At 44.0% G+C, this 25,000-nt stretch overlaps 2 protein-coding genes across 6 annotated transcripts in view; both read left to right on the top strand.

The window, feature by feature from the left end:
- dpp10 (dipeptidyl peptidase like 10) overlaps nt 1–2,617 on the top strand; it is a gene marked incomplete at its 3' end in the record, with an annotated part of 46,605 nt that extends 43,988 nt beyond the window's left edge. Inside the window, exons 24-26 of the mRNA XM_083776212.1 lie at nt 236–308; nt 767–840; nt 2,474–2,617. Coding sequence (XP_083632338.1) covers nt 236–308; nt 767–840; nt 2,474–2,617 — 291 coding nt within the window. The remainder of the gene's footprint in view (nt 1–235; nt 309–766; nt 841–2,473) is intronic.
- A 9,165-nt stretch (nt 2,618–11,782) lies between these two features.
- Nucleotides 11,783–25,000, top strand: part of ccdc141 (coiled-coil domain containing 141) — a 38,269-nt gene continuing 25,051 nt past the window's right edge. For 4 of the 5 annotated variants that reach the window (XM_083775928.1, XM_083775926.1, XM_083775927.1 and 1 more), the window contains exons 1-7: nt 11,783–12,462; nt 17,703–17,825; nt 18,101–18,193; nt 18,325–18,441; nt 19,315–19,390; nt 19,731–19,861; nt 22,088–23,764. In XM_083775928.1, the coding sequence (XP_083632054.1) occupies nt 12,319–12,462; nt 17,703–17,825; nt 18,101–18,193; nt 18,325–18,441; nt 19,315–19,390; nt 19,731–19,861; nt 22,088–23,764 (2,361 nt within the window). In that variant the 5' untranslated portion in view covers nt 11,783–12,318. Of the gene's footprint in view, nt 12,463–17,702; nt 17,826–18,100; nt 18,194–18,324; nt 18,442–19,312; nt 19,391–19,730; nt 19,862–22,087; nt 23,765–25,000 lie in introns of those variants that run through there. The other variant, XM_083775930.1, reaches the window with a different exon arrangement.

Here is a 25,000-nt window from a genome sequence, read left to right as displayed (position 1 = left end):
TGTTATGACGGATAAGGTCGTTTTTAGCCCAAGGGGTGTTTTTTCGTGCAAAACTGATGCTTACAATGGATTCAGAATCATGAAAACCCCCTAGTTTGACACGTCACATTTTGGATATTTTGCCTTCTATAGGTGGTTAATGGTACCATCACCTATTATATCACTATAAAACTATTATCTATGTTAGATGTTTTATATCTGTATATTGTTTGTGTTTTTGTATTTTCGTCCACAGTTCTCCAGTGTGCTGCAGAACACTCTGTCTCTCCGAGAGCACACCCTCATGTTGGTGCATGGGACGGCCGACGGTGAGAGAGAGACATAGAGACACAGAGAGAGAGACACACACACACACACACACACACAAAGAGAGATAATCTTGAAATTCCGATATAGATTTTACAATTTTAGGCATTTAGCAGATGCTCTTAATCCAGCACGGTTTGGAGGTATATTATTTCTACTCAGTCAGAAATGGGAATTGTATTTTATCATTCTGCGTAAACATATTTTAATGTATTTTTTCATTCTGCGTAAACATATTTTAATGTATTTTTTCATTCTGCGTAAACATATTTTAATATATTTTTTCATTCTGCGTAAACATATTTTAATGTATTTTTTCATTCTGAGTGAACATATTATTTTAATGTATTTTATCATTCTGCGTGAACATATTTTAATGTATTTTTTCATTCTGCATAAACATATTTTAATGTATTTTTTCATTCTGCGTAAACATATTTTAATGTATTTCTTATTCCAGCGAGCATTCACTTCCAGCACACGGCTGAGCTCATCAAACAGCTGGTGAAAGTGGGAGCAAACTACACCCTGCAGGTATGTAGGCCTACAAGTACACAAACTACACCACGCAGGTACACAAACTACACCACGCAGGTACACAAACTACACCACGCAGGTACACAAACTACACAAACTACACCACGCAGGTACACAAACTACACCACGCAAGGTACACAAACTACACCACGCAGGTACACAAACTACACCACGCAAGGTACACAAACTACACCACGCAGGTACACCAACTACACAAACTACACCACGCAGGTACACAAACTACACCACGCAGGTACACAAACTACACCACGCAGGTACACAAACTACACCACGCAGGTACACCAACTACACAAACTACACCACGCAAGGTACACAAACTACACCACGCAGGTACACCAACTACACAAACTACACCACGCAAGGTACACAAACTACACCACGCAGGTACACCAACTACACCACGCAGGTACACCAACTACACAAACTACACCACGCAGGTACACCAACTACACAAACTACACCACGCAGGTACACAAACTACACCACGCAGGTACACAAACTACACCACGCAGGTACACCAACTACACAAACTACACCACGCAGGTACACAAACTACACCACGCAGGTACACAAACTACACCACGCAGGTACACAAACTACACCACGCAGGTACACAAACTACACCACGCAGGTACACCAACTACACAAACTACACCACGCAGGTACACCAACTACACAAACTACACCACGCAGGTACACAAACTACACCACGCAGGTACACAAACTACACCACGCAGGTACACAAACTACACAAACTACACCACGCAGGTACACAAACTACACCACGCAGGTACACAAACTACACCACGCAGGTACACCAACTACACAAACTACACCACGCAGGTACACAAACTACACCACGCAGGTACACAAACTACACCACGCAGGTACACAAACTACACCACGCAGGTACACCAACTACACAAACTACACCCTGCACCCTGTCTTGCATCGAGACGAGGACACCCGGAGGCTTGTTGTGGCGCTGCGGTGATTTAGCATAATATCACCGCAGCGCGTGGACGAAGCTGTGTTCGGTGTGAGACATGCTGACGCAGCCGGCGTGGAGGCCAGGCCTGCCCTTAGAGTATAATTATATTAATAGAGACGGCACCGAATTTCTCCTCCCGTCCACTTGCATTAAGTTGCTCGAAAGCGCATGAGGCGATTTCACTCCTCCTTCCGGGTAGGAACAGAGTGCATTTTGAGATTGATTGGGCCAAACACATGAACGCGCTGGCCGTTCACGTATGAAACAGCGTTCATCAGCGTCATCATGAACGTCCGCAATGATAGTCAACGGACCAGCGCGTTCATGTGTTTGGCCCAGCACCACTATGTCCATTTCGGCCCAGGGTTTCCTCCGGGTGCCGTCTCTATTCATATACTCTAAGGTCCAGTCCCATGGAAGCTCTCCCTGAGAGTATTGAAGTAATAAAGTCCCAATATTAATTACTTACTTTTATTTTATTTAGTTACTTATGTCTCTCTGTCGCCATCCAGATCTACCCAGATGAAGGTCACCAGCTGTAGATAGATAGATAGATAGATAGATAGATAGATAGATAGATAGATAGATAGATAGATAATGTCCTCTGTCTCCGTCCAGATCTATCCAGATGAAGGTCACCAGCTGTGTCCGTCCAGTCGTCAGCACCTGATCTCAACACTGACCAGCTTCTACCGCGCCTGTCTCCAGGAGCAGCCCCTCCCACCGAGTAGGAGGGTGGAGGAGGAGGAGGAGGAGGAGTAGCCCCTCCCCCTGACGAGGGGGGAGGAGGAGTAGCCCCTCCCCCTGACGAGGGGGGAGGAGGAGTAGGATGAGGAGGAGGAGGAGTAGCCCGGTAGTAGGTTCGGTTTGGATGAGTTCCACCAGGTGACTAAACGCAGGAGGAGCGAGTGCAACAGACAGACAGACAGACCTGACTCAAAAGGCAAAAATAAAAAAACGAAACGACGCCCCTTCAAACATGGCCGACTCTGAGACACTAAAGCACATCCCAGACTGCCTTGGTGGACAGTGGGCGGCGGCTCCACGGGCTGTCAGTCATCCTCAGTGGGCGGTGGCTCGACGGCCTGTCAGTCATCCTCTGTGGGCGGCGACGCGGCGGGCTGTCAGTCATCTTCTTTACCCTCCCCCGCCATGTTTGACTGAAACCAAAAGGAAAAAGGTTTTGTTGTAGTTACGGACGTACAGAATGACTGAGCTATAGCCCTGCTCTGTAACGTCTGAGAGTGTTCATTGGTTCCATGTGTACACTCTCAGAGTTAATGCGTTGTCCATAACAGCTCTGTAACGTCTGAGAGTGTTCATTGGTTCCATGTGTACACTCTCAGAGTTAATGCGTTGTCCATAACAGCTCTGTAACGTCTGAGAGTGTTCATTGGTTCCATGTGTACACTCTCAGAGTTAATGCGTTGTCCATAACAGCTCTGTAACGTCTGAGAGTGTTCATTGGTTCCATGTGTACACTCTCAGAGTTAATGCGTTGTCCATAACAGCTCTGTAACGTCTGAGAGTGTTCATTGGTTCCATGTGTACACTCTCAGAGTTAATGCGTTGTCCATAACAGCTCTGTAACGTCTGAGAGTGTTCATTGGTTCCATGTGTACACTCTCAGAGTTAATGCGTTGTCCATAACAGCTCTGTAACGTCTGAGAGTGTTCATTGGTTCCATGTGTACACTCTCAGAGTTCATGCGGGGTCCTTGCAAATATAACATTTGGAGAACCACTAGTCCTAGTTGGACTCCTCACGTGCCATAGGCTACATACATAGTGTCGTAGTAAATCAGTGTCATACATATTCTGGAGAAAACCTAGAGACTTGACATTCAGTGCATGTGGTCTTATGAACATTACTCGAGAGGGTGTGTGTCATTAATGCAGTTTCGTCTCGTTCGTCTCCGTATTTAGGACCATTAACCCATTCTGACCGGGCACCCATTTTGGTGTCAGCATCATGTTATGCTTTAGCTATTTAAAAATAGCAGATCTACAAGCTCATATCGCGCCACCGAGTGGCGCGATACGAGCTTGTAGGTCTGCTATTTTTGAAAAATCGAAGAGCGACTGACATTTTTAGAATCTGATCTCAGGTCAGAATGGGTTCATCAGACCAGTGTGTGTCCGGCGGAAACCTCGTATGAATCTGATCTCAGGTCAGAATGGGTTAAATCAGGTCGCCCAGCGGTTTGCAGCTACGGAGCGCATTTCAAGGTGCACCAGGCAGGCATCTCTGGAGTAGCTAGATGTAGCCAAAACACCGCCGAGGCGATCGACAACAACGTCAGGTATGATTACGTCTAACGCGACAAGCAACGGGACCGCGACGGGCCGTCTAACACATAATCTTTGGTTATAATTGGACAATTGATTTAGATCAAGAGTTTTTCACGTTTTAAGATTCTCGGTCTCATCCACTAAAATGGAGGGGGAGCACTTTGGATGACGTCCCAACCGAATATGACATAGAATATTGGCCAGCGGTGTGCTCGGTTATAATATCAGAAATGTTCCGTCCTGTGATTAATCTCCGTCTCTGGGCGACGAGCGGGATCATTTGATAGGACGGGGACCTCCGTTTACGCCGCTCGGAGTGTTAATATTGTCGCCATACGGACATGTTGATTATTCCATTAGCAGTGTCGCGCTGCCCGCCCGGCGCCGACAACATGGCGTATATAGTGTGTTTATTCTCTGACCGCTGTGTGAGGTCAGCTCACCATTACGTTCTTCACTCTGACCGCTGTGTGAGGTCAGCTCACCATTACGTTCTTCACTCTGACCGCTGTGTGAGGTCAGCTCACCAATACGTTATTCACTCTGACCGCTGTGTGAGGTCAGCTCACCATTACGTTATTCACTCTGACCGCCGTGTGAGGTCAGCTCACCATTACGTTATTCACTCTGACCGCTGTGTGAGGTCAGCTCACCATTACGTTCTTCACTCTGACCGCTGTGTGAGGTCAGCTCACCAATACGTTCTTCACTCTGACCGCTGTGTGAGGTCAGCTCACCAATACGTTATTCACTCTGACCGCTGTGTGAGGTCAGCTCACCAATACGTTATTCACTCTGACCGCTGTGTGAGGTCAGCTCACCATTACGTTCTTCACTCTGACCGCTGTGTGAGGTCAGCTCACCAATACGTCAATACGTTATTCACTCTGACCGCTGTGTGAGGTCAGCTCACCAATACGTTATTCACTCCGACCGATGTGTGAGGTCAGCTCACCATTACGTTCTTCACTCTGACCGCCGTGTGAGGTCAGCTCACCATTACGTTCTTCACTCTGACCGCAGTGTGAGGTCAGCTCACCAATACGTTATTCACTCTGACCGCCGTGTGAGGTCAGCTCACCATTACGTTCTTCACTCTGACCGCTGTGTGAGGTCAGCTCACCATTACGTTCTTCACTCTGACCGCTGTGTGAGGTCAGCTCACCAATACATTATTCACTCTGACCGCTGTGTGAGGTCAGCTCACCAATACGTTATTCACTCCGACCGATGTGTGAGGTCAGCTCACCATTACGTTCTTCACTCTGCATAACAGATTTCGGCCACGAAATCAGACGCTTTGAAAGATTCACTTCTTAAATAAATCACCGTCGATCTTTTATTCTTAAACAAGAAAAAACTCAAACGTGAGGGTTTCTTTAAACGAGTGATAGCAGAAGGGGGAGGGTCCAATTATTTACTGAATTGTATCGCTGCTGTTATTATTATTACAATTGTCACCATTATTAGCAACTTGACTGACATTCACTAGTTTTACAAGAAATTCAACACTTTTCTACAATATAGGAACTGAATGTTGTGATAAAGAATGCAGATTGGATTTTCCTCACTGTCCGCTTGTCTGTCTGTCTGTCTGTCTGTCTGTTATTATTCTTATTAATTTATTTTTTTAACAAACATGAATGATTGCACTGGAAAACGGTTCATGAATTGTTCACCATTTCTTCATGTTTCAAGTGAAACAAAAAAGGATGTTGCGATGGATGACTGAAGGGTTAGTTTAAAGGGATCGTTTTATCTACTCAGGCTTTTGTGAACACCGGCTTTTGTGAACACCGTTGCCTGCAGGCAACGTTTTGCTTCCGCGTTGTGACGTCATTGAATATTTCCTCTCCGATCACACTCTTTAGCGACGATCTTCAGTGGCGTTTATCTCGGAATTGAATCTCCGATTGAGGTGATCGTCATACAGAACATCCATGTGTTAGGAGCTCAAATCCCCGCGACCTCGCGGCACACCGTACCATGTGACCTCGCGGTATACCGTACCATGTGACCTCGCGGCATACCGTATCATGTGACCTCGAAACGAAAGTGTCTAGCGAGTGCCCTCGGAAACGATTGTTACTTCCGGTTCACCAAAACAGCTGGTGGCTCTTCAAAATAAGGGCTTAGGGCTGAAAAGCGTGCTGCTGTGAGAGGTAAACTAGAACTTGAACGTGGTGGTGAAGGAGTTTAAAAACTCCTTATGTGTTCACATAAGCCTGAGTAGACGATACAATTAACCAACGTTTTATTTTATTTTTTATGTCCCTTTAAAGGGATCGTGACATAAAACTAAACGTTTTAGTAGGTTTTCTGAGCTCAATTACACCCCAAAAAAAACCCTGAAACCTTTTAACATTCAGTAGATGTTCTGTGGTCTGGGGTTTTCTGGCTCAAACAAGTGCTCTGATTTGCCTGTGATGTAACAGTCCACAAATCCCATATTATGACATAGGGATTTGCCAGCAGATTGTTGAGGCCTGTTTGCCTGTTTTCATGGCAGCTCAGAAAATGTTCAAAGTTCAGGTGGTGTTTGGGTGTAATTGGGGTCATGAAACCTATTAAGAAAAACGAAAAATAAAGAAATTGGTTAGAATTAATGTCAGGAAACCTTTAAGATGTATAATTAGTTTTTTCTAACGGTGTATAGGCTAATTACAGTAACAGGTGTTTGCATGCCTACAGAGAGAGAGAGAGAGAGAGAGAGCATACAGTGTCATTAACTCTGGTCCATAGCCAAGGTCTTCATCAGAGCTCAGAGTGCGTCCACTAAGGAAAGTAGGATTTTGAATTACACAAGCAGCCTTTGTATTGGTGAGTAGGTAAAACGTTCTTTATATTTTCGCTACAGTCGAGAGGCTGGTCTGCATTTCATGCGAGGGCAGGAAGACGAGAGTATCATAGCTCTAATGAAGGCCTCAGAGCTATGGACCAGAGCTACAGTGTCGTCACATTTTGTACAAAACAAATACAGCAGAGTGTATATATACATACATATATTTTTGAGATATGTCACATCTCAGAGAGTTTAGTGTACCGGGGGGGGGGGGGGGGGGTTCTTGTACAGGAGTGGTTCTCAAACTTTTTCATGTCGAGGAAGGACCCCCAAATCCACATTTATTAGCCCGCGGGAGGACGCCCCATTTGAAAATATAAGCCATGCAGGGACCCCTCCATAAGAGAGAAGATTTGTATTACGGCTCTAGCAGTGATTTTCAATCACTTTAATTTCAAGGACCCCCAGTTTGACTTGCATTAGGCTACGGACCCCCGTTTAAAGGCATTTCTATCTCTGCAGGGACCCCCAATTCTTATTGTAAAATCAATGTTAATTTGACTCTGAAACGGGGTCCATATGGTTCCATTTGCACACTCTCAGAGTTACAGACCCATAAAGTACATTTGGTTCCTAACAGTCATTTAGTGTAAGCATAGGGAAGGAACGGACCATCGCCCCCAGAGCAGCCACGACGATCATCGCGGCTCGGATTAATAAGCTATGAACATTAACCTGACTCCGCCTGCTGGTGGCAGCAGTGAGTTCCTCCTGCTCCCATCTGGTCTCTCTCTGGGCAGAGACGATGTACTCCGATCAAATGCTGCTCGGAGCGATATGCGGCCGTATGTGGCCGCTAGAGGCGGGATCAACGCGAGACTGGTGATGTATTGAAACGCTGCCACGGCGCAAATGTAAACACAACCTAACAGGACTACAACTCAAAATTATTATGGAGATATCATCATTTTTGTCCCGCTGCTTCCGGTTTATCGTTTCTGCTTGAGAGAGCCCAGATGCAGGCAGGAGGAGGGAACTGGTGAACTCAATACTGCCACCATCTGGCGGAGTCAGGTTATAAACATGGCATTTTATGCCATTCTGAGCATAAATGTCTCTAATAACACTGCGCGTGTAACAGATTATCACGTCGGCTGGGTCAACAATGACAGGCCTATATGGATGCTAGCCACGGAAGTTAACGGATGCTAAACATAAAAGACAAAATACTATTTGTTTAAATGATTTTTAATCAAATCTCGTAATCTCTCGAGGTTGGCACAGTATAGGATACAATATATGGACATATACAATTTGTAGATCTGTACCTTATGGGTCACAACACAGAGCAAAGCGAGGGGTTTGTAGATCTGTGTCTTCTGGGTCACAACGCAGAGCAAAGCGAGGGGTTTGTAGATCTGTCGACTCCACAGTTTGGAAAGCGCTCTTGTACATGACTTTATTGTTTTGTTTTGTTGTCGTCAGTGGTGGACAAAATGTACTCAGTTGTTTTTACTTAAGTAAAAGTATATCAATACTGCAATGTAGAAGTTACTCCGTTACAAGTGAATTCAAAATGTACTTGAGTAAAAGTACAAAAGTATTGCTATCAAAATGTACTTTTATTAGAAATTAGAAAGTACTCAATATGCAGAACGTTCCTTACGCAAGTTTTCGAGTGTATGTAAAAATGTTTTGAAAATAGCTGATCTACAAGCTCACAATGCGTCGCGATGTGACGCATTGTGAGCTCGTAGATCGGCTATTTTCAAAATGGCCAAAATGTATATAGGGCCGAAGTGGTTAATGTATATGTTTTGTAATATTAATAATAATACAAAGTAACTAAAGCTGTCAAATAAAATGTAGTGGAGTAAAAGTACAATATTTGGATCCGAGACGTAGTGGAGTAGAAGTAAAAATATTGGAAATTGGAAATATTCAAGGAAAGTACAAATACCTCAACATTGTACTTAAGTAAATGTACTTAGTTATTTTACACCGCTGGTTTAATTATTATAATTTTTCCTTCCTGGTGTCCTATTATAGGATGGATTTTGTAAAAAAAGAAAAAGAAAAAAAAGAAAGAAAAAAATTAAATAAAAAGCTTGTTGATTATTTTTGCTGTTTTTAAAAGGGGAACGGGAGGGGTTGTTGTTATTGTCCTCTAGTGATGATTATGAATTTAAAAAAATGACAAAATTAAATAAAAACACAAGAAACTCTTTGTGATGTGTGGAAATAATTTTCCTCAGACATAGATAGTATGTCGTTTTTCATGATTTTTTTTAATCGTTGAAAATCATGAAAAAAAGATTAGTATACTACAGTAGTACAGTACAGCACCACTCAGTTCAGATTGGTGTGATTTTGTTATACAAATCTTTTATTTTATGTATGTATTTATTCGACATGGACAATGCGCATTAATCAACATGTCAGTTTTCACCAGCCAGAAGCTAATTTACATCTGTAGTCCTTGAGCAGGCTCTGTTTTGTGTAGTTAAACATGGCCATCTATAGAGAATATATGGTGTTTTGTGAGTGTAGTTAAACAAACATGGTCATCCATCTTTTGTTGACAAAATGACAAGATTTGACCATAGGGGGAGCTGTGGGGACAAACCATGTCAGCAATAGTTCCAGGAAGAGTTCCACTTCCAGGAAGTGAGGTGCCAGGAAGTGAGCCGGGGTTCCATTTTGAGCAGTAAGAAGAGTGTTTGGTGGTGGTGGCCAGAATCACAGACAATCAGGTACGTGCACACATAGACATCAAAGGGGGCTTCAGCCCCTGCCCTTTTACCCGTCTGTAAAACAACTGCCCTCTCCAGACCACGAATGAATGCAGCATTTACTACATGGTGAAAGAAATGCAAATGCCACTCCTTAAGGCAGCATTCAGAGAATGAACTTGGAACGCAGCATTTTGCGTTGATCAAATTTGTTTCGAAATCCAATGTCGTACATTACCACTAGCTAAAGAGTGCTGGGTTGCGCCCCGAAAATAGCTGAACTACAAGCTCTCAACACGTCGCAGGCGCGACACGTTGAGAGAGCTTGTAGATCTGCAATTTTCGCTATTTTTGTCCAAAAGTGCCCACTTATAGGATTTCAGCCCCTGCCTCTCTATAAAGGCCGGTACACACTGCAAGATTTTTATTCCTTGAGTTTTGGCTTCTCTATTCCTCACTTCCTTGACTACCTTATTGACTTCCCATTGTACCGCCTCCCGCACCGAGAGTGGCTAGCTGCGCCTATGTTCTTGCCTCTGATCTGCTCTGTCTCAGCTAGCCAGTCTCGGTGCGGGAGGCGGTACAATGGGAAGTCAATAAGGAAGTCAAGGAAGTGTGGAAGAGAGAAGCCAAAACGGTCAAACATTACTTAACGGCATCTGCGCCAAATTAAATTTCTCCCACGTTTCCATTGTCTCCTATAGCCGCTTTATGCATCTTTTGAAACATCTCACTGCCACCACCAGGACATAGCACGGCCTGAAAGGAGGGTATGTACATCTGCCTTATCATAGCGTGTGGAAGAAATGCACAGGGACCCTACGTAAAGCGAGATCAAAATTCAGAAAAGCTTTACGCGGAGGGTTCCGAAAGGGGTTATGAACTCCCATGCATGCAGCAGAGCAGCTCCGCCAAACTAGCCACTAGAATGTCTCCTCCTGTTGTTTCATACACTTTACAATTTGCAGCATTAAATGTGATAAATGCTTTATTTGTACTCACCCATTCAATAATTCCAAAGACGTGAAGTGAAATATGGTCCTCTAGTTTAATATCCATGTGAAAGTTCTGGCACAAAACGTGTATTTAGTCAATTATCTCCACTTTTTCACGAGATGCACACGGACGTCTTTCTCTCCGGGCAAAGGGGCCCGGAATGACAGCTGGACTTAATTTATCAAAACTTCCTCTGATCACCACAAACGTCATCACCAATTGACCAGGGAAACACAAAAGTTTGCGATATGTGCTGGGTATTTAATCACACCACCTGCCAATTGTGTGACCCAAACTTTTGTGTTTCCCTGGTCAATTGGTGATGACGTCTGCGGTAAACATGAGGACGTATTGGTAAAATCAGTCCATCGATCATTCTGGGCCCATTTGTTTTTAGCCCCAAGGCCTAAATGTAGACCTTTTTAAGAGCCTACATACAGATTCAATTTAGCTTTGGCTAACTCTGGCCCATTTACATTGAGGTGAAAACTGACATGTTGATTAATGAGCTTTGTCCCTGTCAAATAAATAAATAAATAAAACAACGTTGTTTCAACGTCTAATCTAAGCCTAGACTGCACATTTTTAGACATTTTTAGACTATTTTTACCCGAGTTTGGGTTAGCCATTTAGACGTCTATTAGACTACAAAAAAATGCTCAGTGGGCTAGCTATATCCAATAACAAACGGAAGGTTATAATTAATAGCAATTATGTCCATGTTAAAATACAAACTGTGAAGACAGGAGCTCTGTGTGTGTGTGTGTGTGTGTGTGTGTGTGTGTGTGTGTGTGTGTGTGTGTGTGTGTGTGTGTGTGTGTGTGTTCTGTCATCATGGTTTGTGTTAAATGTCTGTGTTTGTCAGCGTGCTGCTGGCTGTCTGTGAGTGAAATATGTTTATGTACCATCCGTGTGTGTGTGTGTGTGTGGGGGGGGGGGGGGGGGTGACAGGCATGCGTGTGATAATCCTAATGGAAACCACATCTATTTTTACAGACCCCCCCCCCCCCCTCTCTCTCTCTCTCTCTCTCTCTCTCTCTCTCTCTCTCTCTGTGTGTGTGTGTCAGCTGTCTCACATGACTGTGGGCAATGCTGGACAGACATTATCAAGGCAGCAGAGAAGAGGGAGGACAGAGACAGGAGGACATGCTGTCTGTCACAGTAAACTCGTTGTAGTTTTATTGTAAATTAGTTGTAGTTCTTCCACAGTAATTTTAGTCGTAGTTTTTTTTTAGTTTTTTATTGGTTGTATAGTTATAAGTTTGCATCTGGAGAGCAACGACGACCGAACTGTGATGGTTTCAGACACAGCAGTCTACTTGGTACCAGCGACACTAGGCTCAACCAACCATCCATACATCCATCTTCAACCGCTTATCCATAGCCGGGTCGTGGGGGCAACAGCTCCACCAGAGAGCTCCAGACTTCCCTCCCTAGAGCAACATTATAGTAACTTCCTCCTGGGGGATCCCGAGGCGTTCCAAGGCCAGTGTGGAGATATAATCCCTCCCATCTGATACTTTTATTTTTCTCTGACCGGGGGTCAACCTCCTCCCAGTGTGACGAGGACCTCTCTATAGGGAGACTCCCGAGAGGCACTGGACCCAAACCACGGGACAGAAAGACAAGAGTAGGATAGGTTGAGCTGTCCGTCTGTCCGTCATGACGTCTGGAGTGACGGAGGACACAGCGCCCCCCAGTGGAGGAGACGGCAGCATGAAATCGACAGGGCACCCCTCTTTCACCACGCTCAGTACCGTGGCCGTGCAGGTCGGCCAATCACAGCTCGTCATCTCTGTGCTGAAGGTATACATGTCTGTCTGTCTGTCTGTCTGTGTGTGAAGAGTGCAAACTGACTGTGAAAAGTGGACTGGTTAAGTAATCAATTGGTAGGTATAGGCTTGCCATGGCAATCAATTGGCTGAGGCAGAGGCTGGAAATTGCACAGGTGATTAGGCCCACTGGCAGAGCCTGACCAGAGCCTTTTGTGGTGGTTCTGGAGAACCGTGGGTCCGACCGACTCGATACCGGGCAGTGCACTCCATGTGGGGGTGTGGAACGCGTGTGTCGAATATGAAGTCGGTGCTGCGAACAGTTCTCGAGTTACGTGCATTAAAACCGTACACACACGCACACTGTCACACTTTACCTTCCTGTTAGATTAACAGGGAAGAAATAACAAGAACTTAATACAGTCGTTAAATATATCATCAGTGGCAGGGTGAACTGCCACACACACACACACACAATTTCTTTATTTGAGTCCACATTTATAAAATACATTATCAAGGGCACAAATATTTTCAGTTGCTTCTGATATACTACCCACTCGAAACATCACGTGTCACAGTGCTTGAGTCCAAACAAGCCCTACATGTACAGAATATAGACGCATGAACTTATTCACACAGCCAACATTGGTCACTTCAGTCTGTCATATTACCAACACCGAAAGTAAATCATGGGTACAAAAAGCATCTTCTCCTTCAATATGTTGCAAGCTGCTTTGCCTTACACTTGGACAGCCCTATAATCCTCAAGCCTCTGACCACTAGCCTGTGGACATGGCCCAGGCACACTCACACACACACACACACACACACACACACACACACACACACACACACACACACACACACACACACACACACACACCCACACACAGAGAGAGAGAGAGACGTGACACATTTATAGTAGGATAAGATAAGAGGGCTGTTTTTCCTTTATTTGCAGATGGGTTCTCAGATTGCATTTTGCTTGATAAATATGGTGAAAATAGACCTGCTATTGTCAAAATGATTGCCTCTTTCTTATAATGTTTGACAATTTGGCCAAAATGTTTGACCAGTTAGTTGATTTTATTTATTTTTTGCTTTTCTTTTTGGCTATGAAATAGCTTACTTACTTAAAGTCGTAATGTCTGTTTTAGTTTATTTAGATTTAGTTTGTTTGTCTTTTGTTTAAACATATATTATATTCATGTGTTGGATTCATTACCATGTCGTTACCACTCATTGACACAATGTTGTTGTTGTCTTCATTGGTGGTCTCTCGACATTGCACCTTTAACGTGTGTGTGTGTGTGTGTGTGTGTGTGTGTGTGTGTGTGTGTGTGTGTGTGTGTGTGTGTGTGTGTGTGTGTGTGTGTGTGTGTGTGTGTGTGTGTGTGTGTGTGTGTGTGTGTGTGTGCGTGCGTGCGTGCGTGCGTGCGTGCGTGCGTGCGTGCGTGCGTGCGTGCGTGCGTGCGTGCGTGCGTGCGTGCGTGCATGCATGCATGCATGCATGCGTGTGTGCATGCGTGCATGCAGTACATTCCAAGGCTGACTGCGATCTGTCAAGCTATCTGTGGCATGTCAGCTGAAAAGGGTGACATGTAACGTGTCAATGGGGACACATGCACACACACACACACGCACACACGCACAGGCACCCTCCCTCAAAACTCACTTGCCTTCTTTTCTAAAACTGAAAACAAATAGTCTAGATATGCTATATCTGTTCTTTTAACAACAATAGCACGTGGGAATAGTTGTGTGCTGCTATGTGAACTTGTGAATGAAGGGACATTGTGGACACAGCCTTTAGTGAATGAAGGGACATTGTGGACACAGCCTTTAGTGAATGAAGGGACATTGTGGACACAGCCTTTAGTGAATGAAGGGACATTGTGGACACAGCCTTTAGTGAATGAAGGGACATTGTGGACACAGCCTTTAGTGAATGAAGGGACATTGTGGACACAGCCTTTAGTGAATGAAGGGACATTGTGGACACAGCCTTTAGTGAATGAAGGGACATTGTGGACACAGCCTTTAGTGAATGAAGGGACATTGTGGACACAGCCTTTAGTGAATGAAGGGACATTGTGGACACAGCCTTTAGTGAATGAAGGGACATTGTGGACAAAGCCTTTAGTGAATGAAGGGACATTGTGGACACAGCCTTTAGTGAATGAAGGGACATTGTGGACACAGCCTTTAGTGAATGAAGGGACATTGTGGACACAGCCTTTAGTGAATGAAGGGACATTGTGGACACAGCCTTTAGTGAATGAAGGGACATTGTGGACACAGCCTTTAGTGAATGAAGGGACATTGTGGACACAGCCTTTAGTGAATGAAGGGACATTGTGGACACAGCCTTTAGTGAATGAAGGGACATTGTGGACACAGCCTTTAGTGAATGAAGGGACATTGTGGACACAGCCTTTAGTGAATGAAGGGACATTGTGGACACAGCCTTTAGTGAATGAAGGGACATTGTGGACACAGCCTTTAGTGAATGAAGGGACATTGTGGACACAGCCTTTAGTGAATGAAGGGACATTGTGGACACAGCCTTTAGTGAATGAAGGGACATTGTGGACACAGCCTTTAGTGAATGAAGGGACATTGTGGACACAGCCTTTAGTGAATGAAGGGACATTGTGGACACAGCCTTTAGTGAATGAAGGGACATTGTGGACACAGCCTTTAGTGAATGAAGGGACATTGTGGACACAGCCTTTAGTGAATGAAGGGACATTGTGGACACAGCCTTTAGTGAATGAAGGGACATTGTGGACACAGCCTTTAGTGAATGAAGGGACATTGTGGACACAGCCTTTAGTGAATGAAGGGACATGTGGACACAGCCTTTAGTGAATGAAGGGACATTGTGGACACAGCCTTTAGTGAATGAAGGGACATTGTGGACACAGCCTTTAGTGAATGAAGGGACATTGTGGACACAGCCTTTAGTGAATGAAGGGACATTGTGGACACAGCCTTTAGTGAATGAAGGGACATTGTGGACACAGCCTTTAGTGAATAAAGGGACATGTGGACACAGCCTTTAGTGAATGAAGGGACATTGTGGACACAGCCTTTAGTGAATGAAGGGACATTGTGGACACAGCCTTTAGTGAATGAAGGGACATTGTGGACACAGCCTTTAGTGAATGAAGGGACATTGTGGACAAAGCCTTTAGTGAATGAAGGGACATTGTGGACACAGCCTTTAGTGAATAAAGGGACATTGTGGACAAAGCCTTTAGTGAAGGACTTTGACTCAGTGTTTCCCAACCTGTGGTCCGGCCCCCCCTGGGGGGGTCGCCAAAGGTGATGTAAGGCCTCGTGTCTGTTTGGCATTTCAAGCATGTTGCACAACATGACATGTTGCTTTCATTCACATGTTGTCTATTCATCCTGTAAGTTTACTTTTATACTTTTATTTTGACAGCAGAAACTGCCTGTCATAATTTCACCCCCCTCCCTATCTAAAGATTTGACAGTATTAGAATGTTGATATTAATTTTGTATTCATCTTTAGGGCCCCAAATCACACCTTAGAAAGCATGAGTGTCTATTCCAAAGTCCAAACACAAAGTGTTTTTTGTCATATTTTGACAGCAGCAACTGCCTGTCATAAATCCCCATCTAAGTATGTATTGAACCGTATTAAAGAGTGTTGCTGTGCACAAAAACATTGGTATAGCATTACAAATGAAATACAAAAAGACCCTACCTATTCCATTTCTTCCCCCTCTATGCATTTGTCTTATACATAACGACAGCTCCGCTATATATTCCAAAGCCACCTCAGGTACATTACATATGTAAACTATTTTCAGCAAGGGTATATATTTTTCTCGGTGGGTAGATCTTGTTGAGCTGGTCATTTTGAAATCACGTCAAAAATGTGTGGGCACCCCTGGCCTACTGGGTAGCGTGCGTGCAGCAGTTATCTAGGCCAAACGCAAACTGAGCGGGGCTGGTACGCACGCAACCACGGCCATCTCCTTGGTCTTGTTGACGTTGAGATGGAGGTCATTGTTGACAGTGCAGTCCAGTCATCGTCGGCATGCTTGATATGGCATTTACCGGAGTGCAGTCGTAAAGGAGAGGCCTCAGTGCCTGCCCGCAAGGGGCTTGTGTGTGTGTGTGTGTGTGTGTGTGTGTGTGTGTGTGTGTGTGTGTGTGTGTGTGTGTGTGTGTGTGTGTGTGTGTGTGTGTGTGTGTGTGTGTGTGTGTGTGTGTGTGTGTGTGTGTGTGTGTGTGTGTGTGTGTGTGTGTGTGCGTGCGAGTGCATATCAGTGATGTGCAGACATGTACAGTATGTGTGTTTTACAACACATTTTACAACTCAGATATTTAGTTTGGAACTTTGGATCCGTGTGTGTGTGTGTGTGTGTGTGTGTGTGTGTGTGTGTGTGGTGTCTGGTTTTATGGTTGTCATTTGATTAATTATATTTAATGACACATACATTAAACAAAGTAACAAACACCCACTTTCTACTTTTAGATCCAGGCTATTATGTTGCATGTACGCTGTGGTGAATCTACTGTACCTTTTAATAGTTGAGTACATGTTGAGGTACTTTTTATTTTATTTTGTAAACCTTTTACTCTACTATACTCTGAAAAGTTTAGTTACTTTGCAGATTGAGATTAGTATCAGACTCTTCACATACTACAGCATGTCTGAAATAAGTGTCAGAGATGTAAATATGAAATAAATGCTTAAACATGTAGCTAGGTGTAATGTTAGAGTCCACGGAAGACATGTAAATATGAAATAAAACTTGTAGGTGTAATGTTAGAGTCCACAGAAGACATGTAAATATGAAATAAAACATGTAGGTGTAATGTTAGAGTCCACAGAAGACATGTAAATATGAAATAAAACATGTAGGTGTAATGTTAGAGTCCACAGAAGACATGTAAATATGAATTAGAACATGTAGGTGTAATGTTAGACTCCGCAGAAGTGAACCTTTCAAGCCCGTTTTCTCAACTTGTTGTTTTCTCCACAAGACATTACTCTGAGCTATGATTACCTGAAGAATGACATGAAGAAACGAAAAGAAAGAAAAATCAATGACTTCAATGGCCGTATTGACCTTAGTCATATTCTGAATAAAGACCTTTTACTGGTATTATTGCTACTCTTAGTTAAGTCTGAGTAGTACTAGCATTAGTACTAGTAATAGTACCAGCACTAGTACTAGTAGTAGTATTAGTACTAGTAGTATAGTACTAGTAACACTGATCTGTATACGCCTGCAGAGCGGGTCCCTGGTCCACCTGCAGCTGACTGAAGCCCATCCAGAGCTTTGTGAGATCGGTTCCAACCAGGAAGAGAACCGCTCTCTGTTACAGGAGCACCGCCAACTGCTGGACAAACTGAAGGTACACTCACGCACGCACGCACGCACGCGCACACTTTCCTACGGTGTGTCTCTCCTACACTGTCTCCCTCTCAGCTGTCCTACTGTCTGTCTCTCTCCTGCACTGTCTCCCTCTCAGCTGTCCTGTCTGTCTCTCCTAGACTACTGTCTCTCCCTCTAAGCTGTCCTACTGTCTGTCTCTCAGCTGTCCTACTGTCTGTCTCTCTCCTACACTGTCTGTCTCTCATCTTGCTTACTGTCTGTCGGTTAATATATCGTTGTTGTTTTGTTTTTTAGAAACATGAGCGTGGGGTGTTTGCTCTGTTGGAGAAGGCAGACTGCGTGGCAGAGGAGAGGAGTGCAGAGGAGAGGAGCGGAGACCAGGCCTTGGTTAGTCAGCGAATATTAACAGAAAAATGTCACATCTGGGAATAAATTCCTTAATATAAAGAAATGTCTTCACCAATGTGGTTGTAAAGGTGTCTAACACAGCTCAATGTGTGTTTTGACACCCCCTACAGGTGTACGAGGCCATGGCAGACACCCTGAGCGAGGGATGGAGCGTTCTGATCGCTCTGCTGGAGAGACGACACCAAGTGCTGCGGCTGGCCTCGGAGTTCTACCACAGCGCTGAGGAGGTACTTTATACTTTATACTACACCACACAGCACTGAGGAGGTACTTTATACTTTATACTACACCACACAGCACTGAGGAGGTACTTTATACTTTATACTACACCACACAGCGCTGAGGAGGTACTTTATACTTTATACTACACCACACAGCACTGAGGAGGTACTTTATACTTTATACTACACCACACAGCACTGAGGAGGTACTTTATACTTTATACTACACCACACAGCACTGAGGAGGTACTTTATACTTTATACTACACCACACAGCGCTGAGGAGGTACTTTATACTTTATACTACACCACACAGCCTCAGATTTCTACCATCCGTGTCTCCAGTAATCTAAATGTGAACTACACAACATAGATTCCATGTCTGTTTCATCAACGCTTGCACAAGGACAGCAGGAAATGTGAAGATCAGAGTTGTTTAAACAGCTTGTGTTGTCCCGGGGTGTTCGCACGCACGCACGCACGCACGCACGCACGCACGCACGCACGCACAGGGACGTTTCCATTAGACTGATGATGATGGGCTGGTCAACACAGCGACAGTTAGCTGTGGAAAGTTACACGGCATATTTATTATTGGCCTCCATATGTTGCCCTGTTTGCTCTACGAACATAATAACTCTTCCAACTTCCTGATGCCTCTTCTGACTTCCTTCACAGATGTTACCGATGATAAATGTTCCAATTATTGTACAGTGCTTCTCCAACTTAAAAAAAGTGAAATAGCACAGAATTGTTATTCTGTATTTACATACATGCCTAGAAAACACCAAAATCACCAAAGTCTGTCTGTCTGTCTGTCTGTCTGTCTGTCTGTCTGTCTGTCTGTCTGTCTGTCTGTCTGTCTGTCTGTCTGTTCAGTTTGCAGTGAGTATAGACCATGCAGAGGTTCTGCAGACCAGAGGACAGACAGACATGCACAGCTCTGTGAGAAGAGGTAACACACACACACACACACACACACACACACACACACACCTCTCCTCTCCTCTCCTCTCGTCTCGCATTGCTCTCCTCTCCTCTCCATTCTAAATGCATTGCTCTCCTCTCCTCTCCATTCTAAATGCATTGCTCTCCTCTCCTCTCCATTCTAAATGCATTGCTCTTCTCTCCTCTCCATTCTAAATGCATTGCTCTCCTCTCCTCTCCATTCTAAATGCATTGCTCTCCTCTCCTCTCCATTCTAAATGCATTGCTCTCCTCTCCTCTCCATTCTAAATGCATTGCTCTCCTCTCCTCTCCATTCTAAATGCATTGCTCTCCTCTCTCCTCTCCAGAGCTGCTCCAGAAGTCTCTCCAGGTGTTTAACAGCAGCAGTGTTCTGCTCCAGAGGATGAAGCAGCTACAGGCTGAGGCCCTCCGCAGGACAGGAGGGGAACTGCAGCTCACCACCAACACAGGAGAGGAGGTGAGAGAGAGTTACCGGAATACTCGCCTAGATAGCATTTGATACAGACTTATAGCATGTTATGTAGACAGCACTATAATTGCATTGTATATAGTCATAGCACATCATAGTACATATGTATAGCATAGTAGTATATATGTATAGTTTATATGTATAGCTTCATTATATAGATATTCCACTGTTACGTTCTTAGCTTACGCATGTTTCATGATAAATGCTTTTATGTGATGTATTCCCATGCTTTTTGTTCTTGCTTAATGTAAGTCACTCTGGATTAAGAGCGTCTGCTAAATGCCTAAATGCTCACCCTCATTGTTTTCACACCGACCTCACACCGACCTCACGCCGACCTCACACTGACCTCACACCGACCGCTCGGTGCGGCGGTTCTTGTATTCTTGTATGTGTTTATACTGAGGAATAAGATTAGAGATACGTTTTGGGTTAGGGATAGTTTTACTATGTGGTTAAATTGAAGAATAGCGCTAGGTTTTGGCTAACCTGAGTCTACCAGATGGTGGCAGTATTGAGTTCACCAGTTCCCTCCTCCTGCCTGCATCTGGTTCTCGTCTCTCTCAAGCAGAAACGATGAACCCGAAGCAGCGGGACAAAGATCAAATATTTCCATAATAATTTTGAGTTGTAGTCTTGTTAGCTTGTGTTTACATGTGCGCCGTGGCACAGCTTCAATATGTCTGCAGTCTCGCATTGAGCCCGCCTCTAGCGGCCGCATACGGCCGCATGATGCTGGCCTAGAAGGCAACCAAAGGTACGGCACCCCCACGAAATGTTCAAAAGCACACTCAAACTGGCTTTCCCTACATAACCCCCCCCCCCACACACACACACACACACACACACACACCCTTCTTGTTTGTCCCTCTTTTGATTTTGATTCCTAGTTTTTAACCTTTTAAACCTTTTTTAATAGTTTTCTAATAAATATGTCTGTACTTCTTTCTGTAAAGCGACTTTGGGTACCCAGAAAAGCGCTATATAAATCGTATATATTATTATTATTATTATCATATCTTCAAAGTCAACCCCCCGGGCCCCCGCACGCTCAGATCAGCCAATTCAGAGAGGCTGGCAGGACCTTCACTAAAACAGCCGGTGGGACAACCAATCTTCCGCCATAGTCTGAAACTCACCTCTTCAGACTCCATCTTGGCCTGTAGCACTTGCCGTAGACATGCCCTAGCCTCGATAACCTTACAGGCGTATGCAAACTTAAAGGCTCAACTTACAGTATGTAACTTATATAGCATTTTATGTAGACGACAGCACTCTAGTGTATACTAATAGTTTCATTGTACAGATATTCTACTTGCTACTAGCTGGCTTATGATTCTTGATGTATTTGATGTATTACCATGTGTTGTTCTTGCTTACTGTAAATCACTCATTAAGAGTGTCTGCTAAATGTCTAAATTGTAAATTGTCACGGCGGATTTGTTACAGCTAAGCAATGGAGAGCATCTCGTTGAGGGATCTCTTGAAATAATGGAGAAGTTGGAGACTTGTGGGTGTGTCTCTAGTTACCTGTGGGTGTGTCTCTAGTTACCTGTGGGTGTGTCTACAGGTGGAGTTACCTGTGGGTGTGTCTCTAGTTACCTGTGGGTGTGTCTACAGGTGGAGTTACCTGTGGGTGTGTCTCTAGTTACCTGTGGGTGTGTCCCTACAGGTGGAGTTACCTGTGGGTGTGTCTCTAGTTACCTGTGGGTGTGTCTCTAGTTACCTCTGGGTGTGTCTCTAGTTTCCTGTGGGTGTGTCTCTAGTTACCTGTGGGTGTGTCTCTAGTTACCTGTGGGTGTGTCCCTACAGGTGGAGTTACCTGTGGGTGTGTCTCTAGTTACCTGTGGGTGTGTCTCTAGTTACCTCTGGGTGTGTCTCTAGTTTCCTGTGGGTGTGTCTCTAGTTACCTGTGGGTGTGTCTCTAGTTACCTGTGGGTGTGTCTCTAGTTACCTGTGGGTGTGTCTCTAGTTTCCTGTGGGTGTGTCTCTAGTTACCTCTGGGTGTGTCTTTAGTTACCTGTGGGTGTGTCTCTAGTTACCTGTGGGTTTGTCCCTACAGGTGGAGTTACCTGTGGGTGTGTCTACAGGTGGAGTTACCTGTGGGTGTGTCTCTAGTTACCTGTGGGTGTGTCTACAGGTGGAGTTACCTGTGGGTGTGTCTCTAGTTACCTGTGGGTGTGTCTCTAGTTACCTGTGGGTTTGTCCCTACAGGTGGAGTTTCCTGTGTGTCAGAGTGCGGTCCAGGTGGAGCGTCTGATGGAGCTGCTGCAGGACAGACGGAGAAAGACTGACCACACCATCACACAACAACAACAACAGAGACAGACTGACCACGCCATCACACCACAACAACAACAACAGTTACAACTAGAGCAACAACTACTACAACGACAACAATTACAACGACAACAACTACAACAACGACAACAATTACAACAACAACATTTAGTACAACAACTACAACAGAAGCAACAACAACAACAACTGCTACTTCAAGAAGAAGAGACAGAAGACACAGAAACAGACGATGAAGTAGGAGATGATGAAGATGAAGAAACTGTAGAACTACAACATCCAGAACCAGCTAAACAACTACAACTACAACGACCAGAACCAGCTAAACTGCAACTACAACGACCAGAACCAGCTAAACTACAACTACAACGACCAGAACCAGCTAAACTACAACTACAACGACCAGAACCAGCTAAACTACAACTACAACGACCAGAACCAGCTAAACTACAACGGCCAGAACCAGCTAAACTACAACTACAACGACCAGAACCAGCTAAACTACAACTACAAGAAGAAAAAGAAGAAACTGAAGAACTACAACAACCAGAACCAACTAAACAACTAGAACTGCAACGACCAGAACCAGCTAAACAACTACAACGACCAGAACCAGCTAAACTACAACAACCAGAACCAGCTAAACAACTACCAGAAGAAGAGGAGGAAGAAGAAGAAGAAGAAGAAGAAATAGAAGATGACGAAGGTCAACTACTAGATAAACAACAAAAACAACCAGAAGAACTACATAAAGTACGATTACAACTACAACTACTACAAGAAGAAGAAGAAGACGAAGAAGAAGACGAAGACGAAGAAGAAGAAGAAGAAGAAGAAGAAGACGAAGAAACAGAAGAACTACTAGATAAACAACTACAAGAAGAAGAAGAAGAAGAAGAAGAAGAAGACGAAGAAGAAGATGAAGAAGAACAACTACTAGATAAACAACAACTACAAGAAGAGCACAAAGACGTAGAAGTAGTAGAAGAAGAGGAAGGTGATGAAGAAACAGAAACAGAAGAACAACCTGAACAAATACAAGTACAACAAGAACACACAGAGGAGGAAGAGGAAGAGGAAGAGGAAGAGGAAGAGGAAGAGGAAGAGGAAGTGGAAGAGGAAGGAGATGAAGAAACAGAGACAGAAGATGACAAACATGTACAACAACAACAACTACATAAACAACGATTAGAACTACAGAAAGATCAGGAAGCAGAGGAGGAGGAGGATGAAGAGGAGGAAGAGGAGGAAGGAGATGAAGAAACAGAGACAGTAGAACAACCTGAACAACTACAAGTACAACAAGAACACACAGAAGAGGAAGAGGAAGAGGAAGGAGATGAAGAAACAGAGACAGAAGATGACAAACATGTACAACAACAACAACAACTACAACTACATAAACAACGATTAGAACTACAGAAAGATCAGGAAACAGAGGAGGAGGAGGACGAAGAGGAGGAGGAGGAGGAGGAGGAGGAAGATGAAGAGGAGGAGGAGGAGGAGGAGGACACAGAAGAAGAAGAACATCTACTACTCCAAAAACAACACCACACCATGCTGGTGTCTGAGTGGCACCAACACTATGAGCAGGTACAGTAACCACGGTTTCCATGCTGGTGTCTGAGTGGCACATCTCATTCTCAAAATGTTTACATTGAACTTGAGTAAATGTATGTAGTTACTTTCCACCAGGCTTTGGACTACTACACTAGAGTGTATTAACCCATTCAGGGAACCCCTTTTTGGTGTTTTAAGCATTATGTTATACTTTAGCTATTGAAAAATAGCAGATTAGTGCCGCGCTATGAGCTTGTAAATCTGCTATTTTTGAAAATTCGTGAAAATGTGGCGCAAATCTTTGAATTTGCGCCAGAGAAAATTTCAGAGCAAACGTTTTTAACTCAAATTTCTGCTTCTGGGGGAGGTCCCTGGAACAACATATTTTCAGATGGGGGTCGGCGGCCAAATTCATATAATTCTGGGGCTTCTTGACGTGAAATAGTTTGTACTAACTGTCAGGATGTAGAAGACATTCGTAGAATCGTCCTCCTCAGGTCTAAATACGTCATGTATGTAGAATGGTCTTCGTACAGTTGTCTTATTTATACACCATGGATGAGCTCCAGGTATGTCTGATGATCTGAGGCCGTGCATGTCACAACGTCTATTCCTGGACGCTCTACTGAGTGACCGACGGATCCCGGAGGTCACTCGATCTCTGCTCTGTGTGAATACGATCCAGCCTGATGACATGCTATTAATTATTATTTACAAAAATAATGTCTTACTGCTGCTTTACTTCCTGGAATGTATTTGTAGATTCGCTGTTTGCCAGCCTGGGGTTTAAGAGACTGCAGCCATAACTGCTCCCCGGGTGCCGTATACTGAATGTGAAAATACCACTTTAATCCCTGACAAGATTAGTTCAATGCTGAGGACTAGGCCATGCTACTTATGTTCTATTAGCATACTCATACAGTTGTATTCACATACTCTACCATACAGATTGAATAAGTTATATTGTATTCACATACTCTTCATAAGGATTGTATAAGTTATATTGTATTCACATACTCTCCATAAGGATTGTATAAGTTATATTGTATTCACATACTCTTCCATAAGGATTGTATAAGTTATATTGTATTCACATACTCTACCATAAGGATTGTATAAGTTATATTGTGTTATTCTACTTGGGAAATGGACATTATTTGCGCTACAGAATGCAATATAGTTTCCAGAGTGCTAACATGATGTTGAGCTGGTCAATTTGAAAGTATCTCTCAAGTAAAAAGAAAAAAGTGTGGGCACCCCTGATCAACA

The sequence above is a fragment of the Protomyctophum parallelum genome (genome assembly GCF_964188405.1).
Source record: "Protomyctophum parallelum genome assembly, chromosome: 11".
Lineage (NCBI taxonomy): Eukaryota > Metazoa > Chordata > Actinopteri > Myctophiformes > Myctophidae > Protomyctophum > Protomyctophum parallelum.
The sequence above is the reverse complement of the archived record's forward strand: the minus strand, read 5'-3'. Positions and strand labels throughout refer to the sequence as shown.